Below are 20714 nucleotides of genomic sequence, written 5' to 3'. Positions count from 1 at the left end.
CGGGCTGGCTTCACACCGTGATCCTACTGATCTCTGCCTCCTGGTGGAGTTGCTCAAGTGGTAGAGCACCTGCCTAACAAGTGTGAGGCCCTGAGTTGGAACCCTGGTACCACTAAAAAAAAAAAAAAAAATTAAGTGTAAGACACCATTCCCGTTTACCCAGACACCTCAACGCGTTTTATCTAAGTATAAGGACACTCTCTTATATAGCATAGTACAATGATCAGAATTAGAAAATTCACACCCATATTATAGGACCATCTAATCTATAGTACATATGCGAATTTTGTAAATTGTCAACTATATCGTCCAGTTGTTTTCTCCCATCCATGATCCTGCCTTGTGTTTAGTTTTCCAGTCTCTAATTCTGAACAGTTTATTTGCCTTTCTTTTTCTGACCTTGACAGTTTTGAACTGTATAAGCCAGTTGTTTTGTGGAATATTTCTTAGTTTCTCAGTTTGGATTTATTTGATGTTTGCTTACGATTAAATTCAGAGGTGGTGATGTGTCGTTTTCAGGGCGTCATGTCAGGAACCTGCTGTCCATTTGTCCCTGTATTAGTGACGCTAACGTCAGTCACTTGGATAAGTGGTTTCTCCAATGTGAATTGATTGCTTTTCTCCTTGTAATTAATACGTCAATTGTGGGAGATGTATTTTGAGACTGTAAAGATCTGTTCTTTAAACCATCATCCACAGGCGATTTTCTAACTCAGCATTCCTCATTGCTTAGCATCCTGTGAGGAAGAGCTTGCCTTTCTCCCCCAGTTATTTTTCATTTATTTATAGCAGCTTGGACTCCTGGATTCTCATTTGAGTCAATTGATAATAATCTCTGCAATTAATGTTGCACTGTTGTCCTGTAGAAGCTCAAGCCTACTTCCTTTTGACATAGCCACTCCATTCTTTGAGTACAAGGTGTTCCAGACTCTTGTATCTTCTCTACCCTACCCTTGGAATTGGTTGTTTCTCTAAGGAGCCCTGGCTCCTTGTAGTTAAGGTCTCTAGGTGGGCCTGTTGCTGCTGGTGTGTCTTTGCCTAGACACCAGAAGCCTTGTCAGCCTCTCATCAGACAAATATATGTGTGTGAGACCTTGAGTTCATATAGCCGTCTTAAAGTCCAGAAGCTAGGGTTTGGGCTGGTGGACCTCACTGGTAAGAGCATGCACTTAATGTGCACGAGCCTATCCCCAGGACTAAAAACAAAAACTAGGGTTCAGTCTAGCTTTCCTGCTATGTATATTTGTACCTCCCTTATCTAATCATTGCAGGAAGCCTGGCTCTATGGACTAATTTTTTAAAGAGCAGTGTTTATAGATTAGGTCTACTTGGCTCTTCTGTACACATGAATGAGTGCAGTCGTGCTGTGATTTTTTTGGGGGAGACAGTGTGTGTCCTCATGTCTCTCAGTCTTTGTCATCCGTGTATGTCCTCACATTTCTGCCATTTCTTGCCTTCTACTATCTGTAGTTGTATGTGATCAGGACCCAGAAAAAAAAAATATATATATATTGTTTTTGAGACAGGGTGTCAGTATGTAGCCAGGCTGGCTTTGACCTCATGATCCACCTGTTCTGCCTCCCTGATGCTGAGATTACAGTCTACACCACTGTGTCCAGCTCAGAGCCCATTTTTATTATATTTATGAATTGTTTTATCATTACTACTTTGAGCTAGGTGGTGAATTTAATGTTTTCTGTATTTTTTTAGCCCCCTACTATTAACTTGCTTTTTCAGTGGGTGGCCCTGAGTGATTAATTCTATGGGTCAGTGAATTTCAGTCAGAACAAAGGCTTCCCCCAATCCTTACTACAGAGCATCCTCTGTTCTCATCCCAGCATCCCCTGCCCACTGTGTAATTGTGAGCAAGTCACTCGATCTCCCGGGGCCTCGTTGTAAGCTGATTGTAACGATCCCTGTCCACACAGGAACTCTTTCACTGAGGAGGAAGGTGAAATGGCCAGCAAACTATTACTTGATAATGAAATCAGTTATAATTAATCATGATCAAAAGGATTGCCCCTATCTACACTGCAGGTATGAAGATGGTGACTTCCCATGGTAGAATCTATACAAGAGGAGTGAAACACCCACTGTCCTTCCAGACTTTACTTGCTTTTGCCCTGGGTGGACTTCTTGGATAAAATTCAGATTCTACTTGGCTTACCATGAACTGTCTTCTTGTTGGGGAATAGACAGATGGTTGTAGATGCTTCCTTGATAAATTTAGATCCCCTTCTCAGAGGGTTAGACATAGCCATAGAAATAAAGTATAGAATAAATCGATCAACTGCCACATCTATCGAGGTTTTTCTGTTTTTGTTTTTGCTGTGCTGGGACCAACCAAGAACCTCAGACCTCAAGCATGCTAAGCAAGCACTCTACCACTGAGCTACACCCCTAGCCCTATTAAGGTTTCCTGCCTCCCCCTCCTACCAATCCTAACACTATTTTATGCATGTTGGTTTCTGTTCAGAAAATTTCAATGGCTCCCTAGTATATAGAGTGTTTGGGTCCAAATTTCTTGCTTGTCCTCCACAGTCTAGGTCTTATCTCTACCTCTTCCCTATAGAAGAGGCAGGGCCAAAGAGCAGGCACTATGGAGCCAGATTCACAGGGTCTAGATCCCAGTCTGCCATTTTTAGGTATGAGATCTTGGAAGTTATTTACTCTGTTCATGCCTCAGTTTTCTCATCTGTAAATGGGAATGAGGATATTAGCTACTATAAAAGGTTATTATCAAGGCTGGTGGAGTGGCTCAAGTGGTAGAGTTCCTGCCTAGAGAGTGTGATGCTCTGAGTTCAAAAAAGAAGAAGAAGAAGAAGAAGAAGAGGTAATTATCAGAATTAATCTATCAAAAGCCTCTTGAGCAGTTCCTGGCATATAGTAATATTGGATCATCACCCCCCATCTATTCCCCATATAACAGTGTTTTGACACATAAATTGGATTATATCAGAACCTTCTGATGGCTTCTCATGCATGTGGACTAGGAAACAAAGTGCATTGTGCCATTCTTATACATGTATATTACATGTATATAAGAATTATATGTATATAAGAATTATATGTATACAGCGGACTCCAGGACCCTACAAATCTGGCCTTCTGGTGCCTCTCTAACTTTGACTCCCACCAACCTCTCTATTCCCTCTGCTCCAGTCCTTTTGCTCTTGCAGTTCCTGAACACGTGTCCATTCCTACCCCAGGGACTTTGTACTTGCTATCCTCAGCCTACGCTATGCTTCTCTCAGATATCCACACGACTCACTCCTTTATCTCCTTCACATCTATATTCAGATATGGTCTCCTCAGTGAGACTTTTCCTGATCAGTTTTTTTGTGACCCTTACACTTCCCCAACACACACTAACTCCCTTCCTTTCTCTATTGCATTATATTTACTTACACTATATTTAGTAATTTATTTTTTGGTGGTACTGGGGTTTGAACTTGGGGCCTCAAGCTTTATTGGTTTTATTTTACTGCAGTATCCTTTGTTCCCAAACAGAGCCTGGCTCATAGTAGTCACACGATAAATATTGGTTGAATAACTGAATGTTAGTATATTCACTGTATTTCAGTCAGACTATTTACTTATGAAGCACACTTTCCTAGGGGTGACAAATACATTCAGAGAAAGAAGTTTCATTTACAAGCCATGTGTTCACTTGGTGGTGACTGCATAGAGATGTGTTAAGAAGGATACTGAGGCTATTTCTGGCCAATCAGGTGTTAGGTTAATGATGTCTGCTATGGTGGTATGGAATTCAAGGGCCACATTTTTCAAGGGCAAATCCCTTTTTCAGGTCTTTCTCAGCACGAACTGCTTCCTCACTTGCCCAAGTCTTGGCCCTCTCTCAGCCTCTGCTCAAATCCTACCTCTTGTAGCAAGCCCTTCCCAGTTCTGTAGGATTCTCTCTTCTCTGAATTCTGGGGGTCCTCATGGCTGGGTGGTGTCCTGGGTAGTCAGCTTTTCCTCTGCTGCACCCTTTCCCATTACTGCACCTGTCCTCTCTTAGAGGGCAGCTCTTACCTCTAGGGCCTGGTACTTTGCTGGACATGTAGTAAGCAGTCCAGAAAAATAGATTGTTTTAAGCAGAATGTTTTAAGAGGAAGTAACCAATTTCCTGAAGTCAGCTTGAGACTGTAAGATCTGGAGACATTCATAGGAGCCAAGGGAAAGGTGAAGGTCAAGGCTGCCAAGCAAGAAGGCAGACCTCCTATGCTGGCTCAGCAGCCAGGGTTCCCTAGCACTCTGTCTTTCCTGGGATCAGTTCCCTAACAGTGTCCTTATGCTTGTTAGGCCTTTTTTTTTTTTGTGGTGGTACTAGGCAGGTGCTCTACCACTTGAGCCACTTCTCCAGGCCTCCCTATGCCTTTCAGATCAAAGTCTTCAGACAGAATTTGATTGGCCCTGCCTGGGTTAGGTGTCCACTGTGGTTCAATGCCCTTTGTCCAGGAGGGCAGGTTCAGAGATAACAAATTTAATGCTGGGGTGGCCAGGTGTACTTATACATACAGCTGGAGGCCTGCCTGTTCTCTAGCAAGAAGGGCCAGATAGACATACATAAGATTCTTTTGTTCCTTCTTTTTCTCTAACTCCCAAGTTCCTAAAAAGGAGTTTTTTTTTTTTCCCAATGAATTTGTCTTAGGTGCTGGTGGCTCACACCTGTAATCTTAGCTTCTTAGCAGGGTGTGATTGGGAGTATCACAGTTCAAGGCCAGCCCAGGCAAATAGTTCTTGAGACCCCAGCCTCAAAAATAACCACAGCAAAATGGACTAGAGATGTGTCTCAACTGTCCTTTGGGCTATACACAAAAGGAATAACTCATTGAGGAGAGAGAAAAATTCTACTCTGTGTGGGCTGCTGATTGCTGAGAAATGGAAGAAGCAAGGAAAACACCACCACCACCAAAACAACCTAAAGAGGCAACATTGAACAGGAATTGATTTGCCTAATTTCTAATCTGACTAATTCAAGAGTCAACACAATGCTGCCCATGTGGGAGTGTGTGTGGAGGATCCTCGAGGTAGAAGACAGCAGGGCTCACTCCCTTGTAACCCTTGGCACCACATCCTGCCCATAGGCCACATTCCTGGTAATGTCAGGATGCGAGGAATCAGCCTCATACCCCCTATTGGAAGTGGACAATTGTTGGAGTCAGACTTGGGTTCACATTTCCAATCCAGAATTCCTGGAATTCAGTTCTCATCTCTGACCCTCTTCTCTCCCCTCGCCTCCCCCATTCTTAGCACTTGGTCCTTCTCCTTGATTCTTGGCCTCCCACCCTACCTACAATGGGCATTTAAGATTTTTCCCGTGGGGCCTCATTCCTGCTCTCTAGTCTGGCTCAAGGACTCAATTCTCAAACCCTCAGCAGCCCAGTGGGGACAGGCTCCATAGAGCATGGTCACCTTCTGCTTCCCCTGAGCCCACAATGGAGCCCAGAGGTGACAGAAGGAAGAGGCAGGAGGCCACAACCCAAAGAGATAGATGAGATCAAAGTCAGAGCATCTGGTTCTGGTCCTGGTTCTGCTGCTCACTTGTTGAGTGGATATGGGTCCATCTTTTCCTCTTTGGGAAGGGATGATACAACAATGATAACAGCTTCCACTTCCTGGGAGTGGAGCCCACATTCTGTGTTCCACGTTCTTGTGGCTCAGTGGATCCTCCCATCAGTCCTGCTAATGGGTAACCCTGAAATTCCTATTTTCCAGCTGAGGAAACTGAGGTTCAGGAAGAGCATTGCTTGAGGAAGGTGAGGAAGCTTTGTGCTAAAGCCTGGACTCCATCCAGGAAGTCTGCCTCCAGCGCCTTGCCTGTGCTATGTATACGAACCTCCCTAAAATAACTTACATTTTCTGGAGCCAGTACTATTTTCCAGGAACCATGCCAAACACTTCGCATCCATTTATCTCCTTGAATTGTGACTCCTTCTCAGAATCTCATCTTAACCATCACTTTGTGATGTTTTCTGAGACTTCTCAATAAATCCATCCCTCCCCACCGCATCAGCCACGTGGCTGAGTTCACTCACACACCTCGAGTATGGGAAATTTAGCCATCTGTTTACTTGCTACACTATCTGTCTCTTGTTCCATCCAGGTTCTGTACAACATAAGCTTCTCAATGGCTGGGATCTTGTTGGTCTAGTCCGTTGTTGTGTCCCCAACACCTCTGTGACTGTCTGGTGACTTACACCTATAATCCTAGCTACTCTGGAGGCAGAGATCAGGAGGATCACAGTTCGAGGTCAGCCTGGGGAAATAGTTTGTGAGACCTTATCTCAAAAATACCAAAAAAGGGCTGGTGGTGTGGAGTGCCTGCATAACAAGGATGAAGCCCTGAGTTCAGATTCCAGTACTAAAAAAAAAGCAAGCAGGGGGACAAAAGAATCTCACTGATGAGCCCTCAAGGTTCTTCCAAGCCCTGACCCTGTCAGTGTGGATGTGCTCTGTCTGTCTTTAGCCTGGAGGGAAGGCCTGACCAGGAAAGAAGCATTTGGCTTGTTTTCACTTTTTTTCAGGGGAGAGTACAGGGCTTTGGACCCCCATGGAGGCCAGGCTGACAGGAGTAGAGGAAACAGCTGCCCAAGCTGATGCCCTGCGGGAGGGAGCGCACATTCCCGGGACTCAGGGAGGCAGCAGCTCCCCGTAACCCAGTCACATTCCAGATCTGTCATTTTCCTGAGCCCAGATGTTTGCTAATGAGCTGGGGAGAGGGGCTTTCAGTCTTGAGTCCCAATTCTGGGCCCCACATTACCTTGGCCCCAAGAGGCTGGCCGAGGGCCAGTAGGCTCTGGCTGCAGGCCCATGCCCTGTGCCAACCAGGCCTGTCCGGGCAGCTGGAGCTGTGCTGCCAACCAGGTGCATCTCCTGGAGCTTGGAGACTCTGACTTGACAGGTTCTGCCTTTCCCGCTGGGGCCCCATTACCCTAGGTTCCTCTAGTGCAGCATCCTGATGGGAGGGGCTCTGAGGCAGTCCAAAGGGCATGGTGGGTACAGGAACATGGGCTGTGGAGTCTAGACCAGCCTTTGTCAGTCACTAGCAATGTGGTCTTGGGCAGACAACTACACTTTTTACTGTCTCGATTTTTCTCATCTGTATAATGGCAATGATAGGATTGTGGTAAGGATTAAATGTCATGAAGCAACACGGTACTTAGCTCAATGCTTGACATAAAATGACAGATGTTGATAGATACTATTCAGGTCCCCCTCCAGGACCCTTGCCCACATGTAGCTGCCTGTCATTGCTGGTGTTTAGCAGACAGCTGCAACTCAGCTCCATCTCCGGGTCCTCAGTGAGGTGGTTGGCATTGCTTTAGAACTTCCCTGTGTTTGCTAGGGTGCTGGGCTGCACTGCTCCGCACTAGCTGGGATTCCACTCCTACTCTGGCTCTGCTGCTGATCTGACAAGCTCATTCAAGACTACATAGCTTCCTGTGGTGTGTCAGTGGGTTCTTCTGACACACAGACATCCACTCCTATGCTGCCCAGGGTTCACAAGGCTTTGACTGCAAAACAGTGTTCCCTGAGTGCCTACTGTGTACCATGCGGCAGGGCAGGCTTCTGCAGTCTGTGGTCATCCGAAAGATACCAGCTGGCATTGCCTCTTACTGTGTGTGGCTTTAGATGAGCTATTTAACCTCTCCCTAGTCCAGGCTTTTTTCACTTATTAATGGGGGTGGCAATACTGGGTATCTCATAGATTTATTATGAAACCCTTAGAAAGGTGCTCAACACCTGTGAGCTATTGTAATCTTTTATTATAATTGTCATTACAGAAAGACTAATTTGTGGGAGGTAATAATTAGTAATAATTACTTCATTCAACCTAATACATTAAATGCCTCTTCTGGTCCTTCCTTCTGCACTGGGGACACTGGCATCAACACATGAGCTCTGCCCTCAATGGCCCCACGGTCTAATGGAGGGAAAGACCACAAAAATACTCTAGAGGACCACACCTGTGGTAGTGTGCGTTACCTAAGGGTCTTGGGGAACATTTTCCAGTGTGGTGCTTGAAAAATACATTTATGGGGAGATGAAGGGAGGGAGGGGAGCACAGGAAACAGCAGAAGCAACAGCCAGGAGACCTGCTGGGTTTGAAGAGGGCAGGAGGGATAGGGTAGCTATAGAGTTACCACCAGGCCACTAGGGGCCCCTAGGATCATCCCCAATTTTAGAACATCACTTGAGCAGGGCTTCCTCCATCTGGGAACTGCCAGCAGAGGGGAAGTTATCTATAACTTTGATATAAGCAAAATCCCCAGGCACCACAGTCGTGTCCATGTGGTGCCTCTGGGGTACCATTTCAAGGAGCAAAGAGATCTTTGTTTGATTGGAATGGACAGGACAGGAGCACAGTTCACGCAAGTGCACAATGATGACAAAGCTGAGGTGGATAACCCCTCCCCCCAAGGTGAGCTCGGGGGACACTGGGCCAGGCACTCTGCTTTTCCCAGAACACAGAGAAGTGAGTCCATTTTCGGAGCCCTAGTTCTGAATAGAAAGGTTAGGGCTCTTAAAAATCCCTTTTCAGGATGCTTCAGCCAAGATGTCTATGGCGATCAGAGGTATGGACAGGAAGGACCGGAACCAGGTCGCACACCCAGGAGCCGATAGGATGGGTGCGCTCAGCAGGATGGGGTCCTGGTACCTGGATAGGAGCACCTATCTAGGGTAGGAGCACCACACAGAGCAAGACTACAATGCTCGGTTCCCACTGAAAGGACACCTCCATCTGTGTCACCCCAAGGCCTGGCATGACCTGACAGCCCAGTCTTGGGAAAAGCCAGATGGAGGGGAGTCGAAGCGCAGAGGAACCCGGGGAGGGCGCCCAGCTCATGCCCTTTCTTCCCGGCACCATCCAGACGTCCGGGCCGCTGCACTGTGCCGTCGGGACGCGCCGAAGCCGGACAAGGCGATCGCCAGCGGGCGTGCGGGCGGGGAAGAGGGGCCGGGACCCGGCGGCCGCAGCGCCCCTCCTGCGAGCCCGGAGGGAGCGGCCGCGCGCGCCCGCCCGCTCTGTGTCGCGCGCGTCCCTCCCCTAGCTGCCCCCGCCCTCGCTCCCTATTTGGAGCTGAGACACCCTGACGTCGGAGCCGCTCGGCTCGCCGCTCCCCAGCACCGCGCGCCCGCCCGGGCCGCAGACGGCGCGCCGCGCAGCCCAGCCGAGCCTCGCGGGGCTGTCCCAGCCTCACCCAGCCTGCCGGGCGCCCGGGCCTGCGTGCGACCCCTGCGGCAGGGCCCGCACCCAGCTCCGAGGACCCGGCGTGCGCGCCGCGCTCCCCGATCCCCCCGCGTGGTAAGTCCCGCCCGGGCCGGCACGCGGGCGCCCGGCTGCCAAAGACTTCGGCGGCAATCGAGCGCCGCGCCCTCGGCCGCCAGCTGCGACCCCCGCGCATCGGGAGGCCGAGGGCACCGAGCGAAGGCTCCACCGCCGAGTCCGGGAACCCGGGGGCCGGACAGGAGCCTCCGGACGCCGTCACTGGGGACGTGGGCGCGGCACCGGGTAGCCAGGGGGTACCGCTGCGTCCTGCGCCAGTCCCCAGCCTCTCCCCGGGGTTCCGTTTCTTGGTAGGAGTTTCCGCGGCCCGGAGAGAAAGTGGGAGGGAGCTGCGTTGCGGAGCGGGAGCGGCGGATCCCGCGATCACCCGGGCCAGCGGCGGGGCTCGGCCGCCCAGCTCGCGCGTCCTGCGGCTCTTGCCCGGGCCTCGCCGCGGACGCTCCGGTCTCCCTTTTGCCCCACTCTCGGCTCTGTCTCCGCATCCGTGTGGCTCTGGCTCTCCGTCGCTGTGTTTCCGCTCCGCTCCTTCTCTGGTTCTGTCTCTCTGTGTCCCACCCCCTGACCCCCCTTCTGCCTCCTGGGTTTCTGTCTCTACCTTCATGCTTTCTCTCCGATTCTCTCTCGGCTCTGCCCTCTGAGGAACTCCACTCTGTCCGCGTGCTTCCTTGATCACCCCCCCCCCTCCAATTCACAGTTCCCCAGGGTCGGAGGTTGGGCTCCCCCAGTTGAGTTCGTGGCTAGTTTCCCAGGTCCGCTAAAGATGCAAAACCTTCCCTCTGCCTGCACCGGGGCCTGGCCTGGATCATCCTCTGGAGTTAAGGCTGGGGCAGGGAGAGTCAGCCTTTCCCCTGGCTCTGTTCTCTTCTGTGAGGCAGTCTGCACAACAGGGCCCTGCTGCCGGCCACCTGCCCACCCGCTCCCAGGGCGGGGCGATTCTGATCTTTTACAAGTCCCAGTAAAGGGGGCAGCTGCCTGCCTTTGGCCTGGCCAGGAGGCTGGCGGGCATCCGGGAAAAGGCCACATCTCCAGGCTTTCTGAGGTCCTTGCCCAGCTGGAGGCCACCAGCCTGTAACTGGGCGCACCCCAGGAAAATAGTTTGCTGGCACAGGATGGTGGTGGGGAAGTAACTTGTCAACAAGCAGCCCCTCACCCTTTGTCACTGTCTAACCGTGAACCTCCTGAGACTCCCCCCAGATGCTGGGGCTGCTTGGGTGTGGTTTGCCTTGAGTTGAGGCCAAAGAAGAGAAGGCTGGAGCGTTTCCTTGGTGACCCCCACCCCTCTCCACCCACTCCTGAAAGCTGGACCTCTCTCCTGGGCCTGTGTGTTGGAGGAGTGGACAGGGGAGTAGGTGCTATGTGTTAGCCAGGAACATGGCCTCATTAATTTAAAGTGAAATTTCAGGCTGAGTTTAGCTCCTTCCCCCCAGCCGCAACCCCAAGGGTCGGAGGCTGCTGGGCGGGCAGGGTTGTTGGTGAGGTCTGCAGTAGGACTTCTGTTGAGCAGATGTGCAGGCCAGCAACTCATTAGCATGGATTTGCTGTGGAGACTGTTTTTGGTCTGCGGGTAGGAGGGCCCTAGCTTGGGGTGGGGGTCTAGCACAGAGGTAGCTATGGTTTGGAGGGTGGAGCTACCTGGCAGAAGAAGGCAGGCCTGGGTGGCATGGACTTGGCCCTGCATGTCTGTCCCCTGGACATTTGGTTTATGCTCTGCCCAGCTGAGATCTGGAAGGAAGCTGGAAGGAAGGAAGCCGCCCTGTGGTGAGACTGGGGTCGTGGAATAGCAGTGGCCTGAAGCAATAAGCTCTTCCCGAGGGAATCTGCTCAAATAGACATTCCCAGGCCACACAGCCCATTTCACAGGTGGCAAGCAGGAGGTTAAGGAGGCTAAGCCAATGGTCAGTGACTTAGTCTGTAACCACTGGGCTGTCCTGCCTCCATGCACACAGTAAGCCAATGGATGGGGTTTGGCCGGAATGCATCATGGGACTTCAGAGAGCCCAGGAAATCCTTCTGGACTGACCCTAGTGAGTGGGGACCTCAGACCTGACACGGCCTTACCCTTACCCACAGCACATTTGCAGTTGCACCATTCAAGGAAGTCCCTGTACTCATTCCAGGACCTGGAGGATTGCCCCACCCTGCTGATCCCCAAGCCTAGGGCTGTGGCCACAAGTGCCACACCCTCTGCGCCAGCCGCATGCGCATCAGGGCATCCAGGCAGAGCCTGTTTTCTGCCGCTGGGTCTAGAGGGGTCTGCACTCTTCAGACCTCTGTCTTCCAAGGGGCTGAGTCCAAGGGGCTCTTCCCTCAGCAAGTGGCACTCAGCAGTTTATAAGGACCCCTCCCAACCATCCTCTTGTTTGCTTGAGTTTCACTTCAAGGTGTCCCCTAAACCCAGTTTAATTGGGCTAGAAATGCCCCCAGATTGAGAAACTCTCAGGGCCTACCCAGGATCCAGAGGGAATGGTAGAGGCCAGGACAGATAACAGACCCAGCATTCATGGTGGCCCTCTGAGGACATAAGTCTTAGGTGACAACCTCTCCAGAGATTCCCACGTAGTTTAATTCAGTGGTTTAATGGCAGCCTTGGGAGGGGGTGGGAGGGGGGAGTTGCCACTATTCCTGCTTTGGAGATGAGGAAACTGAGGCACAGAAAGGTTGGAGAAGCTGAGCTAAGGTTGTAGGGAAGGGAGGGAGGGAGAGACCCAGAACCTTTTAGTGTGTGTCAGGAGTGAGGTGGGGTACTGGAGGCACTGAGTTTGAACAAGTCACAATTCCATGTGTTCAGTGTGTTAGTTTCCCTGTAGCTGGACGTTGAGCCTACAGATGGAAGTGACATGAAGTCACCTGTGGGAAAGGCTAACCTCCCCAGTTGGTTAGGGAAGCAGGAGCTGTATGGGGCAGGGAGCTGGCCTCTCTACCAAGGATTTGCCTCATCTCTGGGTAGTGTGTGTGTGTGTGTGTGTGTGTGTGAGAGAGAGAGAGAGAGAGAGAGAGAGAGAGAGAGAGAGAGAGAGAGAGAGAGAGAGAGAGTAAGATTGAGAGAGAAAGAGACAGACAGACACTGGGATGCAATCTACCTTGAAAATCCTGGGGCAAGTTCGAATAATCTTGACTATTCAGATTTTCCAAAAGAGGAACTGAGGAATGATTGTTCACTTGTCACATCAAGTCCCATCTTTGCCACACAAAGGGTTTCATGGTGTGTGGGCCTGGAGGAGGTGATCCTTCAGATCTAGGTCCCTCCCTGTTGCAGGCCTTAGGACCTCTGTGGTGGGGCTGAGGGGCCCCTGACAGCCGTACTATTAAGTATGGCTCCTGGGGAGCTGGAGGGCCATAGGTCCTGACCTGGGGGGGGCCCCTCCCAATCATGTGGGGGACACATGTTGACACCCTCCTAGGCCACACCCCAGACCATGCAGGCTAGGCCCAGACATCTGCATTTCTGTTGGGCATCTCAGGATGGCTGCTGGGTTCTCGTAGGCCTGGAGTGACCCCCCAGAGCTCTGTCTAAAGCCCAGGGCCTATGTTGTTGCTGTGTCACCTCCCTGGCCTTCTCAAGGGACCTTCTGGACCAAAGTCCCCATAGGGAAGGCACCAGGGCCCTTCTGTGCTCACAGCACCCTTCCCTGGAGTGGCTAACCACTTCTGTGACTGGTGTGTCAGTTTCCACGGTGCTGAAATGGGTCCGTCAGCCATTGTTACCTCCTTGGGGCTTATTTTCTGTGTGGATGGTGCAGACGGCCTCTGAGGAACAGTGGGGCTTGGATTTGGGGAAGAATGACGGGTGGGGTGGTAAGAGGGCTCCTACCTATGAAGGACACCTTGATAAGTTTCACAGCAGCTCTGTGGGGAAGGGATCATTCATAGCTGTACTCAAGTCCTAAGGAGCCAGGGTCTGCCATTGTCAGCTGTTTACCTTCCAGGGAGTTAGGAGTGGGATTCGAACTCTGATCTGTGGAATCCTCCAAGTTCCAGCCTGGGCAGTGGTCGAACACCAGAGGGCTGACAGGAAGAATAGGGCAACTGCAGGGGACTCATCCCCCCTATCCTAGCTCCCCATTCCATCTCCCCATTCCCTGGACATTTCTCTCCCTGTTTCTTGCTGCTTTCTCTTCTGGGAACCTTCCACCTGTAAGGATAGCTGGCAGCCCCGCTGCTACTGTCCAGGGTCAAATCTCAGCTACCCTATGGATTAATTGTGTAAGTTCCCATGAATCTATTCCTCCAATTTCACCTATAAGTGGAGAGAGTATGGAGTCTGCCCATGGGGTTATTGTAAGAACTGAGTCTAAAAAGATTAATACAGGGTAGGTAGGAGCCCGCACAAAAGTGCTCGTTGGCTGACCCACAGTCAGGACCAGCTTTTGCCGGTGAGGAATAGCAGGTGGACTGGTTGGGGGCTATAACCTCCCCTCCCCCTTCCTGGTCTTTGCTCACACAGTGCCCTCAGCCAGGAGCTCCCTTCCTTTCCCAGTCCTGTGTTCAATCCAGAGTTAAGGATTACTGCTTCCCTCTGCACAGCCACCTCTGTCCCTGCTCCAAACAATTTCTTCCCCTGGACCCACCTCCCTGGACCCTTCCCACCCCCTACCCCCCACCCGCCCTGGGCTTGAGCTCTTGGCTGGGTGAGTGAGGGTTCCCCTGCCCCTCTCATCACAGCCTCTCCCCTGCTGTTCAGAAGGCACCTGGAAAGGGAGTGTCCACTGCGGGAACGGAATGGCCCACGGAAGGGAAGGGCATGGCTCTGCCTACTTGCTGTGGGGCCTTGGGCCAACTTCTCTGCACAGCCCGGGGCGTTGGCCTGGGAGATCGCTGACTCCTCTTCCCATCCTGGCACTCTGGCAGTCCCATGACTTGCTGTGTGAACTTCAGGGTGGGGAGGAAGGGTTGAGAATCTGGGTGAGGCTCTCAGAGGCTCAGAAAGGAAGATTTGACTGCTGCTTAAAAAAAAAAAAAAAAAAGAAGAAGCAATTAGCTGCTGGAGTGGTCATGCCACCTATCATCCTGGCATTTTGGAGGTGGAGGCAAGAGGATTGCTAGATCCAGGCCATTCTGCACTGCACATTAAGACCCTGTCTCAAAAAAGGAATTAGCTAAGTTGCTGGTTGAAAAATCAAAAAAGTATGAATCAACAACAAATAGAATCTGCTAGCATAGAGCCCACCCGCTGTGGGGGCAGCATGGGTTCTTCCTGGCAGGGTGAGATGGCAGGTGTCCTGATACATGGGAGAAGCTTGCCCTACACCCCCTGCTGCCCCTCCAGTCCAGCCTCCACTTTGATCCTGTCCAGCCTTTCCCACAATCCCCCTGGGGGAACAGAACTGGCTTGAGGGTGGGTGCCTGCTGGGTGCTGGGTGCTGGGTGCTTTCATTGCTCTTTAGTTCTTCTCCAGGGAGGGTGCTGAGAAAGGTGGGTTCTGAGAGGTGACTTCATTACTGGAAGCCACACAAGTGGGAGGGGTGGGGTTACCACATTGGGGAAACCAGGGGCCCTGTATCTGATGGGAGTGGCTAGTTTGCTGGTGCTCAGGCTGCTGGGCTGCAGAAGCTGTTGGTGGCCCCAGTGTCCTGCTTGGAGGTCTGGGTAGGGCAGGGTGGGTTGGGTCACAACAACTCCTCGGCAAGCACGTCTGGCCTTTAGGATCAGTTCTCTGATCTTTGCTGGAGAGGAAGGAAGATAAAGGAGGTGGCCTTCTGCCTCAGCTCAGCTCAACTTCTGCCAGTCCTGATCCTAATAACCAGTGCCGGATCTCCAGGCCAGCAACCATCCCTGCAAACGCACCATTATACTCTCTCTCATTAACCTCATCACCTGTCACAACTCTGTTCAGTCTTAGCCTGGTCCTGCCCTGCAGCCTCAATTGTGATCTCTCTTAATTCAGCTCCAAGTCAGAGCCACACACCCATCTCCAGGCCACTGTCATTACAGCTGCAATCCCAAATCCCATGGAGACCCTAGCATCACTTCCTACCCCAGTCGCCTCCTAGTCTTACCTGACCTGTTGTTCTCAAGGAAGTGCAGTGGGGCCAGGTGTGTGGCAGAGACTTCTCTGAGGTCTAGAGAAGCTGGTTCAGCCCCAGGGGGCCCCAGGGAGTTCCAGCCTTAAATGGGCCTTGAGGTTTTTTTCAGAAGGTCATGGTCAAACCATAGACAAGGCTGATTCCGTAGGAAGGGCAGAGGACCTTTTAGGAGCACTAAATCTCCTGGACGCTACACTGTTCCAAAACAGTTAGGAAGAAATCCATTCAATTTTGTTAGGCTGGCACTGTACCCAAACCATGGGCTTGTGGGGGAGACCAGAAAAGCGCAGGTGAGAGCCTGGACCAGGGCAGGAACTCATTGTGGTGGGGACAAACTGTGAACCCTATCTCCAGCTGCTCTCTCTACTCCCTGCTGGGTCGGGGCAGAGGTCATCTCTAGTGACCCAAGGGAAGCCTCTGCAGAGAGGAGCGAGAGTGGAGGGACCTGCTGGATGGTGATTCCCCTCACTTCCCAAGAAACCCTGCTCAGCCAGCCCACCCAGACTTTCTCTGCAGGAGCAGGCCAGCCCAGTCCCTGGGCATGCTACAGAACACCTGCCTCTGCTCTCCTGACCTGCTTAGTGCAGAAGGGGGGCCAGGATGGAGCTGTTCTGAATGGGATGCCTGGTCCCAGCCGTCCATCTCCACTCCAATGGCCAGCCCCTGTGAGACTAATGGGACTTGCCTGCCCCCATTCAACCTCACCCAAGTGCCTCTGGGGACTGTCCCAAGATAGACTGAGCTGGACAGGTTCCCCACCAGAACCTCTTCCATCCCAGCTTATTAAAAATGCCTTGGAGCTTCACTCCTCAAGTCTCCAGGGACTTCTCATGAGTTATCAGGTGTTGAAAGTCCTGGCCTAAGGTCAGGAAGCAGGCCTGAGTGTCATGTGTGTTCAGTAGTCTTCCTCCAGGGTCCCCCTCCCCCGCCACTCGGGCACTGACCTTATCTCCAAGTATCTCTGGGGGTGGTGGGTGAAGTCTACAGAAGTTAAAGGTGGTGGACGGGGCAGGGATGGGAGGGTGGGGGAGGTGGGTAGGGGGTGTCTCCTCTGAGTGGATCCTTCAGACACAACCTGTCCTGCACCGCCCTCTTCTGGTCAATTCAGGTACTGCGTCTTGCTCCTTCCTTGGATGTAGTTTGCAGATTCATCGTTGATTGTCTCCTGCTTGTCTCTGGCTTAGGGTGGGACTGGGGATAACGACGTGTGTACTGCCCTGGTGGGCACAAGGCTCTGGCGGGGCAGTCTAGGAAGACATATGTCTGGCTGGGCGGCATAAGAATTCATTGTGACAAGGAAGTCGAGTGAGCATCACAAGCCTTACAACTATTGTCAGTACCTTTGTAGGGGACATGGTGGGTGGCCAGCCCCTCAAGGGCTGCGGGGACAGCTCTTTTTTTTGTGGTGCTGGGGTTCAAACCCAGGGCTTTGACACACCAGGCACATGCTCTACCACTGAGATACACTGCTAGTCTCACGGTTTTTTTACCCACAAAGTGAAAATCAAGCTAATGCCTGTGGAACGCCGTATGTGCTGTGTTTAGTAATTGCCACATCCTCGTCATGCACAGCATTCCCACCTCCCCCTTCTAGGTTCAGAAACTAGGCACAGAGATAAAAAATATCTTGCTCAAGGCTAATAGTAAGTTATAAAAATAACTAATACATTTAGTTATTTGGTTATCTGCTAGGCTCTTTTATTATTCATTTTATCCTCCTGATACCCGTCTGATGCAGTACTATATACAGACCCATTTTTGAGGTCCCGAGAGGAGAAATAAGGCGTACTTGGTTAGAGAGTGGGGAGCTGGCTTTGGAGCTAGGGACAGAGCTCCTGCTTGCAAAGCCACCACCCAGCCTCACTTGCCACCTGTGCTCAGTTCCAGGGCTCTGGAAGCCACGGGCATGATGCTTCGGGTTCTGGTGGGGGCTGTCCTCCCTGCCATACTGCTGGCTGCACCCCCACCCATCAACAAGCTGGCACTGTTTCCGGACAAGAGTGCTTGGTGTGAAGCTAAGAACATCACCCAGATCGTGGGCCACAGTGGCTGCGAGGCCAAGTCCATCCAGAACAGGTGTGACCCAAGAGGTTGGGGGTGAGGGAAGGGGCCTACGAAGAACAAAGACCAGGGCTGCCTACTCCTGCCTCCCCCGTGGTAACGGTATGGTGACCTCTCCTCCCACAGGGCGTGCCTCGGACAGTGCTTCAGCTACAGTGTCCCCAACACCTTCCCGCAGTCCACAGAGTCCCTGGTGCATTGCGACTCCTGCATGCCAGCCCAATCCATGTGGGAGATTGTGAGTATGACCACCTGCCTGTCCCTGCCCAGTTCCTGCCCTGTGGCATCGCCTAAGGACTCAGGAAGGCCCTGCCATGTGTGGGGTACAGATAGGGTCCTTGCCACAAGATGGCCCAAGAGGCTGACATCAACTTGTAGAAGACAAGTGATCTTTAGGAAGTTCCATTGAGATGGAACTCAAATCCTCACAGTGGCCTATAGTTTTCAGGCTGAGACAAAAACTTCTGCCTCACTATGCAAGGTCCTGCCTGGGCTGACTCAGCAGAGTTTCATCTTGCCTCCCACCTTCCTTACTATCCTGACACTTGACACCAACCTGCCTCCTTTCAGTCCCTCCTACCTGCTGTGCTCCCTTCCACCACAGGGCCTTCACACATGCTTGGTCCTGCTCAGAAACCTTCCCCATCCCCCTCAGCTACTTAACTTCTATTCATTCTTCTGTTCTTGGTCAAGCATCATTTCCCTCAGGACCCCTTTCCAGACTCCTGACTGAGTTGGATCCCTGTAACATTGGCTCTCAAAGCACTGTGTGCCTCTACCTTAACATCTGCAGCATCTGCAGCCTCCCAAACACATCAGAGTGCTTTGAGCAAGCCTGTGCCCCCAACTAGACTGAGTGCCTTGAGAGATCATCAGAAGTGGCATGGAGTAGGTGTTCAGTGGAAGGAAGGAAGAAAGACAGGGAGGGAAGAAGGGAAGAAGTGTAACCACAGGGAAGGTGGGTTCCTATAGGGTGAACCTCTGCTGAGCTGGAGCTCAGCATAGGGATCCTTTGGGGAAGTCATGTCTGAGCTTGGACTCAAAGGTTGCCCAGAAATTCAATGGGCAGAGTTTGGGCAAGTGGTAGGGCGATGGGTTGGGCAAGACCCCGTCAGGCAGAGGGAACAGCATATGCAAAGCCTCTGAGGTGGCACAGGTGGCGGGAGTGGTGAAGGACTGGGATGGAGAGGTCAGCTAGGGTGGGCCTGAGGAAGGGGTCAGGAGTTCTCTCCAAGTGCAGTGGGAGTGCCCAGGGAGTCTTCTGTGGAGGAATTGGGTGGGGGCAGCAGGACTGGGTGTGAGGAGATAAAGTCAACTACTGGAGAGGTCCTAAAAGGGAGCCAGGCTGTCAAGGGGGCTCTGGATATCCTGGTGCCATGCAAATGTACTACTCTTGGGGCCTCCCTACCTGCCACAGGCCTCAGGAGACATCTCTTCCCTTCTGCCTGCCCTCCCAGGTGACCCTGGAGTGCCCCGGCCATGAGGAGGTGCCCAGGGTGGACAAGCTGGTGGAGAAGATTCTGCACTGCAGCTGCCAGGCCTGTGGCAAGGAGCCCAGCCACGAGGGGCTGAGTGTCTACGTGCAGGGCGAGGAGGGGCCAGGCTCCCAGCCTGGTGCCCACCCCCATCCCCACCCCCACCCCCACCCTGGTGGGCAGACCTCTGAGCCTGAGGAGCCTCCTGGAGCCCCCCATGCTGAGGAAGAGGGGGCTGAGGACTGAGGCCCCTAAGTCTTCCTCCCCACTCATCCCCCTGTGGAATGTTGGGGCTCCCCCTCTGGGGAAGAGTGAGGGGAGATGCACAAGCCCCACCTTTGGCACTGGATGGACTTGGAATCAGACTTGGACTTGGAATGCTGCCCGGTTGCCATGGAGATCTGAAGGGGCGGGGTTTGGAGCCACGCTGCACAATTTAATATATGTAAGAGTTGGGGGGTGGGAAGCAGAGGTCTTCAGGGCTCTTTTTGGAAGGTGGGGAGTACCTTTCTTTTCTGCCTTCTAGAGATGTGCCCTTTGGAGGGGGAGGAAGTTGGCTAAGCTGCTGAGGAGAGGGTGAGGCCCTCCAAGATGGTGAGCCCAGGCTGGGGCCCCCGCACAGCCCCTGGTGGGGCAGGATCCCCAGGTCACAGGGGAGCTGAGGGTGGGCATCAGGCCAGCCTTTTCTTTGTAGGAGAGGCTGGGCTAGGAAGACCACTGGCAGAAGCAGGAACTCCAGCCCAATACTTACCCAAAGGCCATCCCCACCCCCCATCCCCAGAGCAGCGTGCTCTCCTGGGGCATGAAATCCTCCTCAATGGAGTCATTAGGGAGTCAAGCCAGGGCAGGACCCTGCTGATTCCGGGCACCAGAATGGGAGTCAGGCATCTGGGCCTAGCTGTGGCTTCCTCAGTTTGCCTCGTGTTGTGGGGGGTGGACAGTGGACAGAGGGGTGAAGAAGAGTGCTCCTGGCTAGGGGGAGGATGCGAGCCCCCAGCCCATCACCAAAGAAGGTCATACCTCCCTTCTCTGCCTCTTAGAGATCTCAGTGTCAATCACTTCCCCACATTCTAGACCCCTCAGGATGCTGACAGGGCCAATCCCCTCTGTCTTGCTCTGTATCTGACACCGGTGGGTGGGGGTTGTCTCCCTTACCTGGAGTGGACTCTGACTGAGCCTCTAGGATCAGCAGGACAAGGAGACCCCTGTGGGAGGCCCACATTGAGCTTGGCTCTCTTTAGTTTCCTAGTTCTGCGCCCCCCTCCCAGCTGCACTTTAACCCTAGAGTGACGTGGGACCTGGGGGCCGGGCCGGCAGGCAGGCAGGTGGGAAAGAAGATCTCTGTCTCCTGTCTTGGTGCACTGCTCATTTGTGCCCAGGGCTCTGCCAGCCCACCAGCCCACCTGGGAGTGCCCTGGTCCACGCTGTTCCGAAAAAAGCTTCCAGAGCTTGTAACCAGTAGACATCTCCCTGACTGACCGAGTCTTCTCACGAATAAATGCCTTTATTGACAGTGTTCTCTTCCCTGTGGCCGGACTCTGCTGACCTGCAGTCTTGGGGGTCCAGGGAAGGGGAACCTGGGAGTGGAGCCCCCATGAACCCCTGAAGCACCTCTGTGCATCCTGTGCCCTCCCACTTGCCCCACCCTGTGTACTCTCTTACCAGACCTCGTCCCGTGGGTGCCAGTTTCTGGCCTTGCATGCACCTGGAGGTGGGCCTCCAGGACGGGATTTTGACCCTTGGTCCATTGGTCTTGCTTTCTGCCATCTCTTCATCAGCATCAGCTCTTGCTGGTGGCCCCAGCCTGGCTTGCTCCCCCTGGAGAACAGGAAACCAAACCAAAAGTCACTGGTTACAAAT

The 20714-nt window shown here is 52.5% G+C and overlaps 1 protein-coding gene across 1 annotated transcript; it reads left to right on the top strand.

Annotated features, from left to right (window-relative positions):
* The first annotated feature begins 9140 nt into the window (after window positions 1-9140).
* On the top strand, window positions 9141-20367 carry Nbl1 (NBL1, DAN family BMP antagonist). The gene is made up of 4 exons (XM_020165376.2): window positions 9141-9313; window positions 17200-17394; window positions 17506-17617; window positions 18837-20367. The coding sequence occupies exons 2-4, from the start codon at window positions 17225-17227 to the stop codon at window positions 19098-19100; spliced, it is 546 nt and encodes a 181-aa protein (XP_020020965.1). The 5' UTR covers window positions 9141-9313; window positions 17200-17224; the 3' UTR covers window positions 19101-20367.
* Window positions 20368-20714: the final 347 nt, after the last annotated feature.

This window comes from Castor canadensis, chromosome 7, assembly GCF_047511655.1.
Source record: "Castor canadensis chromosome 7, mCasCan1.hap1v2, whole genome shotgun sequence".
In the NCBI taxonomy this organism is placed as follows: Eukaryota; Metazoa; Chordata; class Mammalia; order Rodentia; family Castoridae; genus Castor; species Castor canadensis.
This window is presented reverse-complemented; position numbering and strand designations above follow the sequence as displayed.

What these genes read in the sequence shown, in the direction of transcription:
- Nbl1 (XM_020165376.2), top strand. Translation starts at nt 17,225, where the DNA reads ATGATGCTTCGGGTTCTGGTGGGGGCTGTCCTCCCTGCCATACTGCTG. An exon ending in GCCAAGTCCATCCAGAACAG is followed by an intron (nt 17,395 to 17,505) that starts GTGTGACCCAAG and finishes CTCCTCCCACAG; the next exon opens with GGCGTGCCTCGGACAGTGCT. An exon ending in CCCAATCCATGTGGGAGATT is followed by an intron (nt 17,618 to 18,836) that starts GTGAGTATGACC and finishes CTGCCCTCCCAG; the next exon opens with GTGACCCTGGAGTGCCCCGG.